General features: G+C 40.6%; 1 protein-coding gene across 1 annotated transcript in view; it reads left to right on the top strand.

Moving 5' to 3' along the window:
- Positions 1 to 5,226: 5,226 nt before the first annotated feature.
- The window catches only part of FBXO16 (F-box protein 16), a 57,747-nt gene continuing 50,295 nt past the window's right edge, over positions 5,227 to 12,678 (top strand). The window contains exon 1 of the mRNA XM_006884930.1: positions 5,227 to 5,325. Within this exon, the coding sequence (XP_006884992.1) occupies positions 5,227 to 5,325 (99 nt within the window). The remainder of the gene's footprint in view (positions 5,326 to 12,678) is intronic.

Raw genomic sequence — 12,678 nt, 5'->3', positions numbered from 1 at the left:
TCCTCAGTAGGGAGGGGTGATTTGAAAGGCAAGTATTGTCTTATTGAGCGCTTCTGTGTTTCAAGATCACATGACATGTATCTTCATCCTAGCAGCATATCGGAGTATTGCAAGATCTCCCGTTTCAGCGCTCACATATTTCAATTTTTTTCCCCTCTCTGTGCCAAATTTTGGAGCCAACCCTCTTGGATCTCCTGACCAATCAAGAGACCACACATTGTTGCCTAAGAGACCCCGGATGCCAGCGATAACATTTATAAACTGTGATTGGATTACTGGACGCTAGGAAGGGTGGGGGCTGGAGGCACAGAGAGAGGGGCCTGGTGCAACTATGGCAACAGCAGCGCTTCAGGCCTGAAGGAGACCCGCTGAACGAGGTGAGAGCAGTGGGCGCTGCATGATAAAGATGGAGACTGTGTTTGAGACTCTATTCTCAAATCCTCCTGGGCCTCTCACCACCCTTGTCAGTGTTTCTGGGGACCACGTTTTGCTCTCATTTAACCTCCAGCTAAAGTGCCAGATGCTTCATACTTAATGAAATTAACAGTCAATAAATAAGTATTGTATGCTTATCAAGCTTTAGTGCTTGGCTTTGTAGTGTACTTCTTATTCTGTTTTTAATGAGCTGAATTTAAAATGACCTCGTCTTTAAATCTAGCCATACTATACCAATTTCCTAATACTTTCTGCGATTCCCTTTACTAAACTTACTGTGGCTTCTTACCACGAGAAAAACTCCATCTTGTTCTAATCCATAAAATGAAAATAAAATCGATAGTCCTGAATAAATTCCCTGTGCACGGTTCTGCGTTTCGCTCCTAATTTCTACTACTTTTACTTCCCCATGAGTTAGTCATTCTGTTACTATTTATTTATTTAACCTGCTATGTAGTGGCATCGTGCATTAAACATTGGGCTGATAACTAAAAGATCAGCGCTTCAAAGCCATCTGTTGCTCTTCAGGAGAAAGATTGAGACATCTGCTGCCTTGAAACTCAGAGGTAGTCATGAGTCAGGTAGATTCAAGGACAGTGAGAGAGGTTTTAGGTGGAAAGAGGTCACCAAAAAGTAACCCGAGCTCTGAAAGTTTGAAATATTTACAAAGAATAAAAACAGCAACCTCAAAACCAAGCCCCCTGCCCTAGAGTGCATTCTGGCTCTTGGAGTCCCTGAAGGACAAAGCTGAAGTGCCTCCAGAGCTGTAAATCCCTATGAGGCACACAGCACCTGCCTCATCCTTCTTCCACACAGTGTTTAGTGGACACCAACTACCCATCTTTTGTTTAGCAACAAAAGTCTTAATCACAAGGCCACCAGTGCTCCCCCAAAAGTATCAAGAAGCTTTCAGAGCTAAAGAAGAGGATGACAAAAAAAAGGGGGGGGGGATGACAACTTGCTCTGCTTTACAGATGGAATGGAGGAATTCTTTCTCATGCATGTTATGTAAAAGGTTATATTTTTAGTAGCTGCTGGTGGTCTGTACCATAAACTTGTGCATTTATGTGTACTTCCCATCATTTGAAATGGAGCAAGGAGACCTATGGGGTGGTTCGGAGCAGGAAAGGTTTGCAGTTCTAATCCGCCAGGTGCTCCTTAGGAGAAATATGAAACAGTCCCTTCCTGGAATGGAATGAGGAGAAAATAATGTGTAATACATAACAACTAAATACTGGTTTTTACAGTGCTGTATTAACAAAAGGCTGCTGCTCCTGCTGCCAGTCTCATCTCACAAATACCAATTTTTTTCTCACTTGACTCAAAGCTTAATTCATATAACTTCTATCTTTAAGGAAAAAGAAAACCAGCTCAGAATCAGAAAGCCACACAGAATAGCAATTTTTGCCTACTTCAAAAGTTGTGCAAGGAATTGGTCATAAATTATCTTCTTTCCTTCTCAAACTGGGAAGAGTGAGTTTCACAGCTCAAACTGGAAGGTTTTTACCCTAGCATTAACAAACTCTTATAGTTGTGTGCATTTTTCTAAGGAGAGGGCTCGCAATTTTCATTACAGGGCTTTTTGACCATCAAAAAAGGATGTAAAAGAACTGGTTTGAAGAGGTAAAAACCTAAATAAAACAACAGCAAAACTATGTCATTATTAACTGGGTATAGCTAGACTCTGTGACTGTGCTTTGTATTTAGAAATTGCTCACTTTTATAGATGCCATTAATGAACTAATTTCTTATGTGTTCTGTAACTTAGCTAATCATATGATGACTCAGATTGTTAGTTGTTTGAGAAAGACTAGAAGAACCTGAGGACTCTTCTGAGCCCCTTTATTCCTCTGTTGTTGTGTACCGTCGAGTTGCAACCAAGTCATAGCTGAGAGGGTTTCGCACGCAGTAAATTACACAGGAGGAGATTTCCCATCTTTCTCCTGCAGAGCAGCTGGTGGATTCAAGCCATGTACCTTTGCATTAGTAGTGCAATTCCTTATAACTAAGCCAGTGTGGTGAAAGAGGTAAAGTGTTCAGCTGCTATGGGAAGATTGGAGGTTTGAGTTGACTCGCAGGCACCTCAGAAGAAAGACCTGCCACTCTGTTTGGAACACGGCTTAACAGGGGTCACCATGAGTTGGCATTCCACTAGACAGCCATTGGTTTGATGGTTGTTGTTGTTGTTAGATGTCAAGTCAAGTATGACTTATAGCAACCCAAGAACAACAGATATGAGCCGTGTCTTATCCTGTGTCATCCTCACACTTCTTGACACACTAGAGCCCATTGAGGCAGTCACTGTGTCCATCTACCTGGTGGAAGGTCTGACCCTCAACCCTTCCCAGCATCATGTCCCTCTCCAATAAATAGCCTCTCCTAGAAACATGCCTGAAATATGTCAGGTGAAGCTTTATCATTTTTGCCTCCAAGGAGCACCCTGGCTGCACTCTCTCCAAGACATATTTGCTTGTTCTTTTGGCAGTCCATGAGATATTCCTTACTCTTCTCCAACACCATAGCTCAAAGGCATCATTTATTCTCTGTCATCTTTATTCATTGTCCAGCCCTCAGATGCATAGCAAGTGATGGGAAAGACCATGAAAACCCTATGCACAGTAGAGGAACGTGGTGTGATGGTAGCATAGATAACTACAGAAAGACATTGCCAAGTAGGAGGTGCAGTGGCTTCAGATAAGCATTTGGGAAGATCTTTTAACAGCCCCTTAATAAATATGAAAAGAATTATCCAATATTTGTTGATGTAGAGTAATTTTTAGAGCGAACAGATCAAGTAGGCAGACTTGGGCCCTCAGCGAAAGCTGCTCCTCAGAAAGGAAGGCAGGCAAGCAGACACTAAAGATATATATTGAAACAACTTTAAAGCTTTACCAATTTCTTCACCTTAAACTATTTTGTTATAACACTTTGCAAATGATAGGGAAAAACTGTCAGGAATTCTGCCATTTCACTCTACTCTAAAAGTATTAGTAATAATTTTAGAAATATGTATACATAATTATTTTTACAGATGAGCAAATTGAGACTAAGATTGATTAAATAGTATTCAACAAGTTACTTAACTAGTAAGTTTTAGAGCCAGGATAGGATATTGTGTTGCAAACAACAGAAACAGGTTGTAGCAGATCTAAGCAAAAGAAGAGATGTATGTTCCATAAACATAAGATGACTAACAAAATGGTTTAGAAAAGACATTATTTCTGTGGGAAAAGGTAGCTGTAACAACTTAATCTTCTGTTCAGGGCACAAAATCTGCTTTGACCACTTCACCTATAAAATAAGGATAAACACCCACGTTAGTACAATAAAAGTAGCTTGGTTCCATAATCAATTCTTGGCTAGGCACAGGTAAGCTACTTTGATTAGCCACCTCAACTAAGCCATGGAAAAGTAATTCCTCATAGAAATGAAAGTTCTTTGATTTAAAAAAAAGGCATTCTGTTTATTAAAAAGCGATTCAACTCATTACTGTCAAGACAGAACTGCCTGATAAGTGACCCTCCTCCATTGGGTTTTCAAAAGCTATAAATCACACTGAAGGAGATAAGATTGCCATCTTTCTGCAGAGGAACAACTGATAGATTTGAACAAAGAGGCTTAGCCTTTTGGTTAGGACAGTTACTTGATATTTTTCATATTTTTAAAATATTTATTTCTTTTCCACTGTTGTGCATTTTCTTCCTCCCCTCCTCTCCTCAGCCTACCCTGCAACGTGCCCCTTGTTCCAGATTGGTGTCATACATACAGTGCTTAATCATATAATCCTTTTCAGAATGTCCTTCCCCTCATCAATTCTAATGCAGTGTTTCTTATCTATCCCCCCTTTTCCATTCTCAGCCTAACCTCTCTCCCCAAGTCTGGCTTATTTTATAACAGTGGTACTATGCAGTATTTGTCCTATTATGACTGAGATATTTCACTCCACATAATGTCCTTGAGGCTCCCCATATTGTTTAATGTTTTATAAGTTCATTGTTTTTCATAATATTACGTTGTGTGAATGTACCATAGTTTTTCTATCCATTCATTTGCTGGTGGGCACTTCGGTTACTTCCATCTCTTTACTATTGTGAATTACACAGGAATAAACATGGGTGTGCATACATCTGTTTGAGTTGTTCTGGTTTCTTTAGAGTATATTCACAGTAGTGAAATTGCTGGGTCAAATAGTATTTCTATTTCCAACTTTTTGAGAAAGTGCCAGACTGCTTTCCAAAGTGTCTCAACCATTTTATATTCCCACCAGCAGTAAATAAGAGTTCCAGTCTCTCCACAACCTCACCAGCAGTTTTTTTTCTACTCTATTGAACTTTGCTTCTGTTGCTGGGATGAGATGATAGCTCGTTGTTGTGAGAACAACTACTTTAAAACACATTCCTTTTTTGGCCAGTATTGCATGTATATCCTTAAACCACTGCCATTGAGTCATAAAGAACTCTGGTGGCACAATGGTTAAGTGTTCAAGTGCTAACTGAAAGGTTAGCAGTTTGAATCCACTAGTGACTCTGAGGAAGAAAGATGTAGCAATCTACTTCTATAAAGATTCCAGCCTTAAACATCTTCCAGAGCAGTTCTACTCTGCCCTAGAGTCACTCTGAGTCACAGACAGATTGACTACAACAGCAGCAACACATAAAATGTCCCCCATAACATTCTTCTCCCTTCCTTCACCCTCCCTAATAATCCAGACCGAACATAATATTTCAATATTTTGAAGATTATATGATTGATTTCTTCTAGTTTCTCTCATGGAAGAATATCCATTATTTTATGATGGCATTTGCACCACCAAAAAACGTAGATGGTCCCAAAATGCAGACAAAGATGAGTACCTGGACACCCCTAAACCATCAGATTTTGAATGACCGGGTAAGTGACAAGAGTGATTTTATCAGTTGACTTGTGCTTTAAAGGGGGAACGGGGAAGGCATTAATATTTTTATGATAAAAATATGAAAAATAGCTTTTTAGAATTGTGTAATAGCTTAAAAGGGTTCCTGGAGTGGGGGTCAGGGATGAAGAGTGCCTGGATGGTGCAAATGGTTAACATGCATAGCTACTAACTGAAAGATTGTAGGTTTGAGTCTACTTCTGAAGGCTTGGTAATCTACTTCAAAATAGTGAGCCATTGAAGATAGTGTGGGGGACAAATTATACTCTGACAGTCAGGAGTCACTGAATTGCAATCAATTTGATGACCACTGGTTGGCTAATGGGATACAAACAAAACAAAAGGTTTTTTCTTTAAAAATGACTGACCCCTGGCTATCTTAAGCAAATCTGCCCAAAGGAAAATGTCTGAGAGTTGTCCTTTCCTCTGCTGCCACTCCTCACTTTTACTCGGTCTTTTTTTCCCCTTCCATCACTAAACTGGTTCTTCTCTAGGCCCACTCAAACTAAGCAAGGAGAGGGTGATTTGAAAAGAGTTCTCTTCCATTAATTAAAAAGGTATTCCTTGTTAGCGTTGAGGTCACTGGGTAATACATTTAATTAAATAAAGGAAATGATTAAATATGAGCTGAGAACCTTGCACTACTCAGGCTCTCTCTGAATCTTACGGTCTGCCTGCATTGTGAGGAAGAAATATAATAAGTATAGGATTGATATCACGCTGGAGTGTGAGTTTCACCAATCTCTGGGACACTTCTGTTTCTGCTTCAGTTAAGGAAGGAGTCCATCACTGAATCTGTGAGCTCTTGTTCCTAACATCTGTATACTATCTGCTTTTCAAAAGTTTGCTTTATACTGCAATCTCAGAAAGACAATCTCCTCTCTACCAGTCAGATCCAATTTGACGGTACACACACACAAATAATTTTTAAAAAGTTTGCTTTACACCACTTCACTTTGATGGAAGACTTACGTTAGTACCTGTTTTAACTACCTGAAGAAAATTTGAAGAGGTTTTTTTCATTTATACAGGGGCCATGGCACTAGAGATTGCCAGTGTCAGATAGATCTTGGCTGAAAGCAAAGAGTACCAGCAGGATGTCTATTTGTGTTTTATTGACTATGCATAGGCATTATTTGACTGTGTGGATCACAACATATTGTTGTTAGCACTGAAAAGAATAGGAATCCCAGACACTTGATTGTGCTCATGTGAAACCTAGACCTAGACCAAGAAGCTTCTGTCTGAACAGAGCAAGGGAACAGAACACTGCGTGGTTCAAAATCCAGAAGATCATCAAGAATGTATCCTTTCTCCATCAATCTATATATTGAACTTTATGAAAAAGAATGTGATAACTTGATTGGGGTAAGACCTATCACTAACCTGCATTATGCAGATGACACAACATGGTTACCCAAACTGAGGAGGACCTGAAGCATTTGCTGCAGAAGGTCAAGGACTGTAGTCCCCAATATGGATTGAAGCTCAACATCAAGATAACAAAGATTCTCACCACCAGGCCAATTGGTAGCATCATGATAGATGGAGTAAGAAGAAATTGTTAACAACCTCAATCTTTACTCCATCTATCAAGTCAGGAAATCAAAAGACAAGTTGTTTTGGGAAAACCTGCTGTCAGTGACCTCTCAAGAGTGCTAAAGATAAATAATATAAGTCTAGAGAATGAGTTGCAACTGATTCAGACCGTGGCCTTCTGAATTGCTTGCTATGCATCTGAGAGCTGGACAGTAAAGAAGACAGAAGAAGAAGAAGCAATCCCTTTGAGTTGTGATGCCAAAGAAAAGTATTGAGCATACCATGCACTGCTAGGAGAACAAGCAGGTCTGTCCTAGAAAGGACGAAATCAAGCTGCTCCTTAGAGACAAAGATTTTAAAACTTCTCACATACTCAGAGCATGTTAGTAGGGGTGACCGGTCCCTGGAGAAGGACATCACGTGCTTGGAAGAATGGAGGGTCACTACTGGAGAGGAAGATCCTGGATGAGATATATTAACACATTGATTGTGGCAATTGTTTGGTGGAGTTTCTTGCCTCCAGAAACTATGAACATGGAGAAATGACCAAAGTTATACAGTGTTCAGGTCTTTTGTTCATAGGGTCGCCATGAGTCATCTACGACTCGACGGCACCTAACAACAGTAACAATGACAACATAGAGAGAGCTCTGTTGAAAGAGTGGACAGAAAGTTACACTACCATGCCCAAGGTAGGTGACTTTCATCTGTGGCACTCAGACCTCGTTTAAATTTTTTTTTTCTCCAACATTCTTCTAAGTGGAATAGCACTGGTCCATGTATTACTGTATAGAGGTAACTCATGGTTGCTGTGATGCTAAACACTGTGACACTGATGTGCCAGATGAGATAATGGTTACCCATGGTGGACAGTGTTTTTGGTAGAGCTTCCCAATTAAAACAAGCTTGGAAGCAGGAGTGGCATACACTTCTGAAATGGCTTGCTTCCAGAAACTCTATCAACATGGAGAAATGACAAAAGTTATAAAAGTGTTCACGTTTTTCATTCATAGGGTCACTATGAGTGGTCTACGACTCGACGGCACTTATCAGCAACAACAACTTATCATAAACACTGAGGTTGGCTCAGGATAGGGCTGGTTCAGAGCTTTTATTCATAGTGTTGCTATAAGTCATGGTCAACTTAAAAACGTAAAACAACAACATAACAGAAAAAAGGTGAAAAGTGAAACCTAACATTTAGGGTTTGTTTTACAGCAAGTCATTAAAGAGGCAGCACGCATGGAGGGCCGTAAAAGTGCTGTCACCAAGATCCTTCCCCCCAAAAAAGACACAGTGATATATTATTCCTGCTTTGTACAGCTTATGCATTTATCAAATCGTTCCTGCTTTTCCTATAGGTTAGTGTCATGGTGCTGCTTCAGGGAAGAAGGATGGGCAATCTCCTCCCATGTGATTAACTGCCTCTGAAAACCTGCTAATGAATCAGCTATGGATTGGTTCAGACTTGATGCTATACAACAAAATTGGTATTTTAGGTTTACATGATGTTTGATAATTAGATTATTTTAGGGGACCTGAGAACACTCAAGAAATTTTTCCCACATAGATTAATGCTAGCTGCTTTACACCATCTCAGTTTATGAAAGGTTTCATAGCATTACTCTTTTGAATGCAGGGGAAAACCTCTATCAAGACCATATAAAGATGGAAATAAAATATAATCACTGTATATAAAGTTGACCCCATTATCTTGCTCCTACTGAAGAGTTCTCCCCTTGATGAAAAACACTACACGAAGTTTTTCAAGCCGAGAGATTCTTTCTCCTTATTTAGTCTTAGATTTGCTCTTGCCCAGTTTATAGACTAATATTTTAGCTTACTTGTGGAGTAGAAAACAATGGAATTTCACTGTTAAAAATGTAAGTCTGTTAGGTCAGAGAAAAAGCGCCTTATTACCCAAATCATAACAAATAGTTTATGTATCATATTTGCACTGATGCTTTGTCCCCTAAGTTCCTCAGAGGTGACTGTCTTTGAGTCAGAATTGACTCATAGCTGACCCTCCAGCAGGTTTTTTGGGGGCTGCAAATAGCAAGAGAGGAGATTGTTCATCTTTTTTCTTGAGGAACCATTGGTGTATTCCAACCAGCAGAGAGGCCCTGCTTTAGGAGTAAGAGTACAACTCCTTACAGCCTATGTCACATACACAGGCCACAAATAAGTGCTACAGTGTAGTGGTTCACATAATGCTGAAAACAATGTGCTTGGGAAAATCCACTGCTTTTAGAGTAAACAGTAAGCAAGCCTGCTCTTGATCCTAAAAGGAAACATTGCCTCATTCATCAAGGTTGCATTGTAGCAAGCACAGCCCTGAGAAATAGACCAAGTAAGGAGTGATCAGGGCCTCGTGTTCTTATGCCGAGACATTTAGGAGTGTGAGAAACGTGTGAAGCAATGTCCTCCAGTATTTCCATACTCCCATGTCCAGCTTGTTTTCAAGTCCTAGGTGTCTGCCTCTAAGAGCTGTCATCCAGTCCTGTTTTTTCCATCCACTCCAGCTCTGGAGTGCTGTCATAGCACCTTGGCTAATTTATTCATCTCTGTCCCTACCAATCCATCTTCTATCCCAATCTTAAAATAATCTTTCTGAAATGCCACTCTAATTAAGTCTGATAAATGGCCCCACTTATAAGAGTATATTATAAATTCCTACCCAGCATTTGAGGACACTTCCTTTCATGATGTAATCTCAGTCCACCTCCTCAGTTCCATCCCCTGCCATTCACTGCTCCTCATATCCTACATCTAATACTTAGAGTTCCCAAAATGAACCACGCTCTTTATGCCTCCAATCCCTGTCCACACACTTTTGTCACTATCTCTGCTTACTTTCCTTTGCCCTTTCACTGCTTACTTACTTTCTCCCTTCTGAGATTGAGATTCTCTTTCTCCCTAGATCTCTTGTACTTGATATGGTCATTGAACATAAGAAATAGAGTCTCAATTCAATTGCATTCTCTTGTACCTTCTGCAATGACTCTAATTGTCTTATCCCTGAATCTTCCTAAACTTGAATTTGGCCCTTTTCTTTTTGTCTTAGAGTTCACTAGAACAATAGAACTGAAGGGATTCTCTTGCTTTTGAGAGGAAGATAGATTATAAGAGATCATTTCACAAAATTGTTAGATGCTATTGCATCAACTGCAATTCATAGACAGCAGGTCTGCACCATCCTCACAATCTTTGACATACTCGAGCCAATTGTTAGAGTCACAGTGGCAGTCTATCTTGTCTGTCTTGTTGAGGGTCATTTCTGACCTTCCATTATTGTCAACATGATGTCTTTTGCTGAGGACTGGTCCCTCTTATACCAAAAGTGTGTGAGATAAAGTTTCATTATCCTGGTGTCTAAGGAACACCCTGGCTTGTTTGTTCTTTTGACAGTCCATGGGATAGTCAGTCCTCTTCTCTAGCACAATTAAAAGATATCAGTTAGTGTTCAGTCATCCTTCTTCATTGTCCAGTTATCAAATGCATATGAAGCAACTGAAAAACTGTGCCTGCGTCGCTCACATCTTAGTCTTTGGCTGCCATGGTTACTCTTTAGCCCTTCACAGAGTTTCTTGACAGCAGATTTTCCCAATTCAGCATGTCTTCCGATCTCTTGACTTCTGTTACCATGGGTGTTGATTGCACATCCAAGTAAAATGAAATTTTAACAACGTAAATTTTTCCTTCATCTACCATGATATCACCTGTTGGTAACACAATTGTAGAGACTGGTAAATCCTAAAATATGTGGGGAATGCAACAGGTTCATTGTTTCTGTGAATCTGTATTTCGAGATCCACAGGTCAGCTGATATAAAAAGTGAAGAAGTTCTGTTCAAATTCCTATTTAGAGTCTGGACAGAACATAGCCTAGTGAAACTCTTTTTTGCTCTTAAGGCCTTCAATTGTGGAAAGTGATCTGCTTAAGGCCAGTTAATTTAATTGTTGTTGTTGTTGTTGTTGTTGTTATGTGCTGTCGAGTTGCTTGCGACTCATAGTGGCCCTCTGTACCACAGCCCTAAACTCTGCTCTATCCTGTGCCAATCGTACTGCATCTGACACACCCATTCCGATTACGGCAGTCACTAAATCAATCCACCTCATAGAGGGTCTTCTCCTCCTGCGCTGTCCCTCCACCCTACCAAGCATGATGTCCCTCTCCAAGGACCTGTCCCTCCTTATAACATGTCCAAAGTATGTTAGACAGAGCCTCAGAATCCTTGCCTCCAAGGAGCAGCCTGGTTTAATCCTCTCCAGGATGAATCTGTTTGTTTTCTTGGAAGTCCATGGTACATTAAATACTCTTCTCCAGCACCACAGCTCAAAGGCATCAATTATTCTCCTATCCTTCCTAGTCATTGTTCAACTCTCTGATGCATAACAAGTGATTGCAAAGACTATACCCTGTATGAGACACACCTTAGTCTCCAGAGTGACACCATTGTTCTTCAGTACCCTGGAGAGGTCCCTAACAGCAGAATTTCCTATCACTATACGTTTTTTTATTTCCTGGCTACTGGTGCCAAGAGTGTTGGCTGTGGAGCCAAGCAGACTAAAGTTGTTAGCAATCTCAATCTCTTCACCATCCATCCTGATGTTGCCAATTGGTCCAGTGGTGATAATCTTTGTCTTCTTGACTTTGAGCCTCAATCCATACTGAAGGGTGCAGTCCTCGACCTTCTGCAGCAAGTACTTCAGGTCCTCCTCAGTTTCAGCAAGCAGGGTTGTGTCATCTGCATAATGCAGATTATTAATAGATCTTCCACCAATCCTGATGCCACACTTCTCCTTATAAAGTCCAGCCTCTTGGATAATCTCTTCTGCATACAGGTTAAAAAGGTATGGAGAGAGGACACATCCCTGGTGTACACCTTTACCAATTTTGAGCCATGCTGTGTTTCCCTGCTCTGTTCTGAAGACTGCCTCTTGGTCCAAGTATAGGTTTTGTATTACCATGATCAAATGTTCTGGGATTCCCATTCTTCTCAGAGTCACCCACAGTTTGTTCTGATCCACACAGTCAAACGCCTTTGCATAGTCAATGAAACACAGATAGATATTCCTCTGGTATTCCCTGCTTTCAGCTAAGATCCATCTAACATCAGCTACAGTGTCCCTAGTACCACGACCCCTTCTAAACCCAGCCTGGATTTCTGGCAGTTTTCTGCTGATGTGCTGTTCCAGTTGTTTTTGGATAATCTTTCTTTTAATTACATGCAACTAATTAACACATAGACACAGCTGAGTTAGTGTTTGGTCAAACACTCAGTACTTAGCTAGGCTGATGTATAGAATTAACCATTGCACCACTCTGAACCTGGTAATGAACTTTATCGCTTTGGCAAAGTTGGATCACCAATCCTGATCAGTTTTGATCAGTTCTTTCCTATCTCTGTTCTGAAGTGAGGCATGAACAATTTTGACAGAGAAATAGTGGGACAAGATTAGGACATGGAGATGTTGTTATGTGCTGTTGAGTTGCCTGCGACTCATAACAACCCTATGTACAACAGCCCTGAACCCTGCCCTATCCTGAGCCAATCTCACCCTCTCTGGCAGACCTAATCATATTTCTCTAGTCACTAAGTCAATCCATCTCATTCAGGGTCTTCCTCTCCTGTGCTCTCCCTCCATCCTTCCAAGCTCTTCTCCAAGGACTCATCCCTCCTGGCCAGGTGCCCAGACATGGAGCAGTTGAAAAGAAGAGAGAGAGAGAGAGAGAGAGAGAGAGAGAAGGAAGGAAGGAAGGAAGGAAGGAAGGAAGGAAGGAAGGAAGGA

This window comes from Elephantulus edwardii, unplaced genomic scaffold, assembly GCF_000299155.1.
Source record: "Elephantulus edwardii isolate Elephantulus edwardi_28Jun2011 unplaced genomic scaffold, EleEdw1.0 scaffold00038, whole genome shotgun sequence".
NCBI lineage: Eukaryota > Metazoa > Chordata > Mammalia > Macroscelidea > Macroscelididae > Elephantulus > Elephantulus edwardii.
Note: the sequence above shows the minus strand (reverse complement) of the source record. Positions and strands in the feature narration are given on the sequence as shown.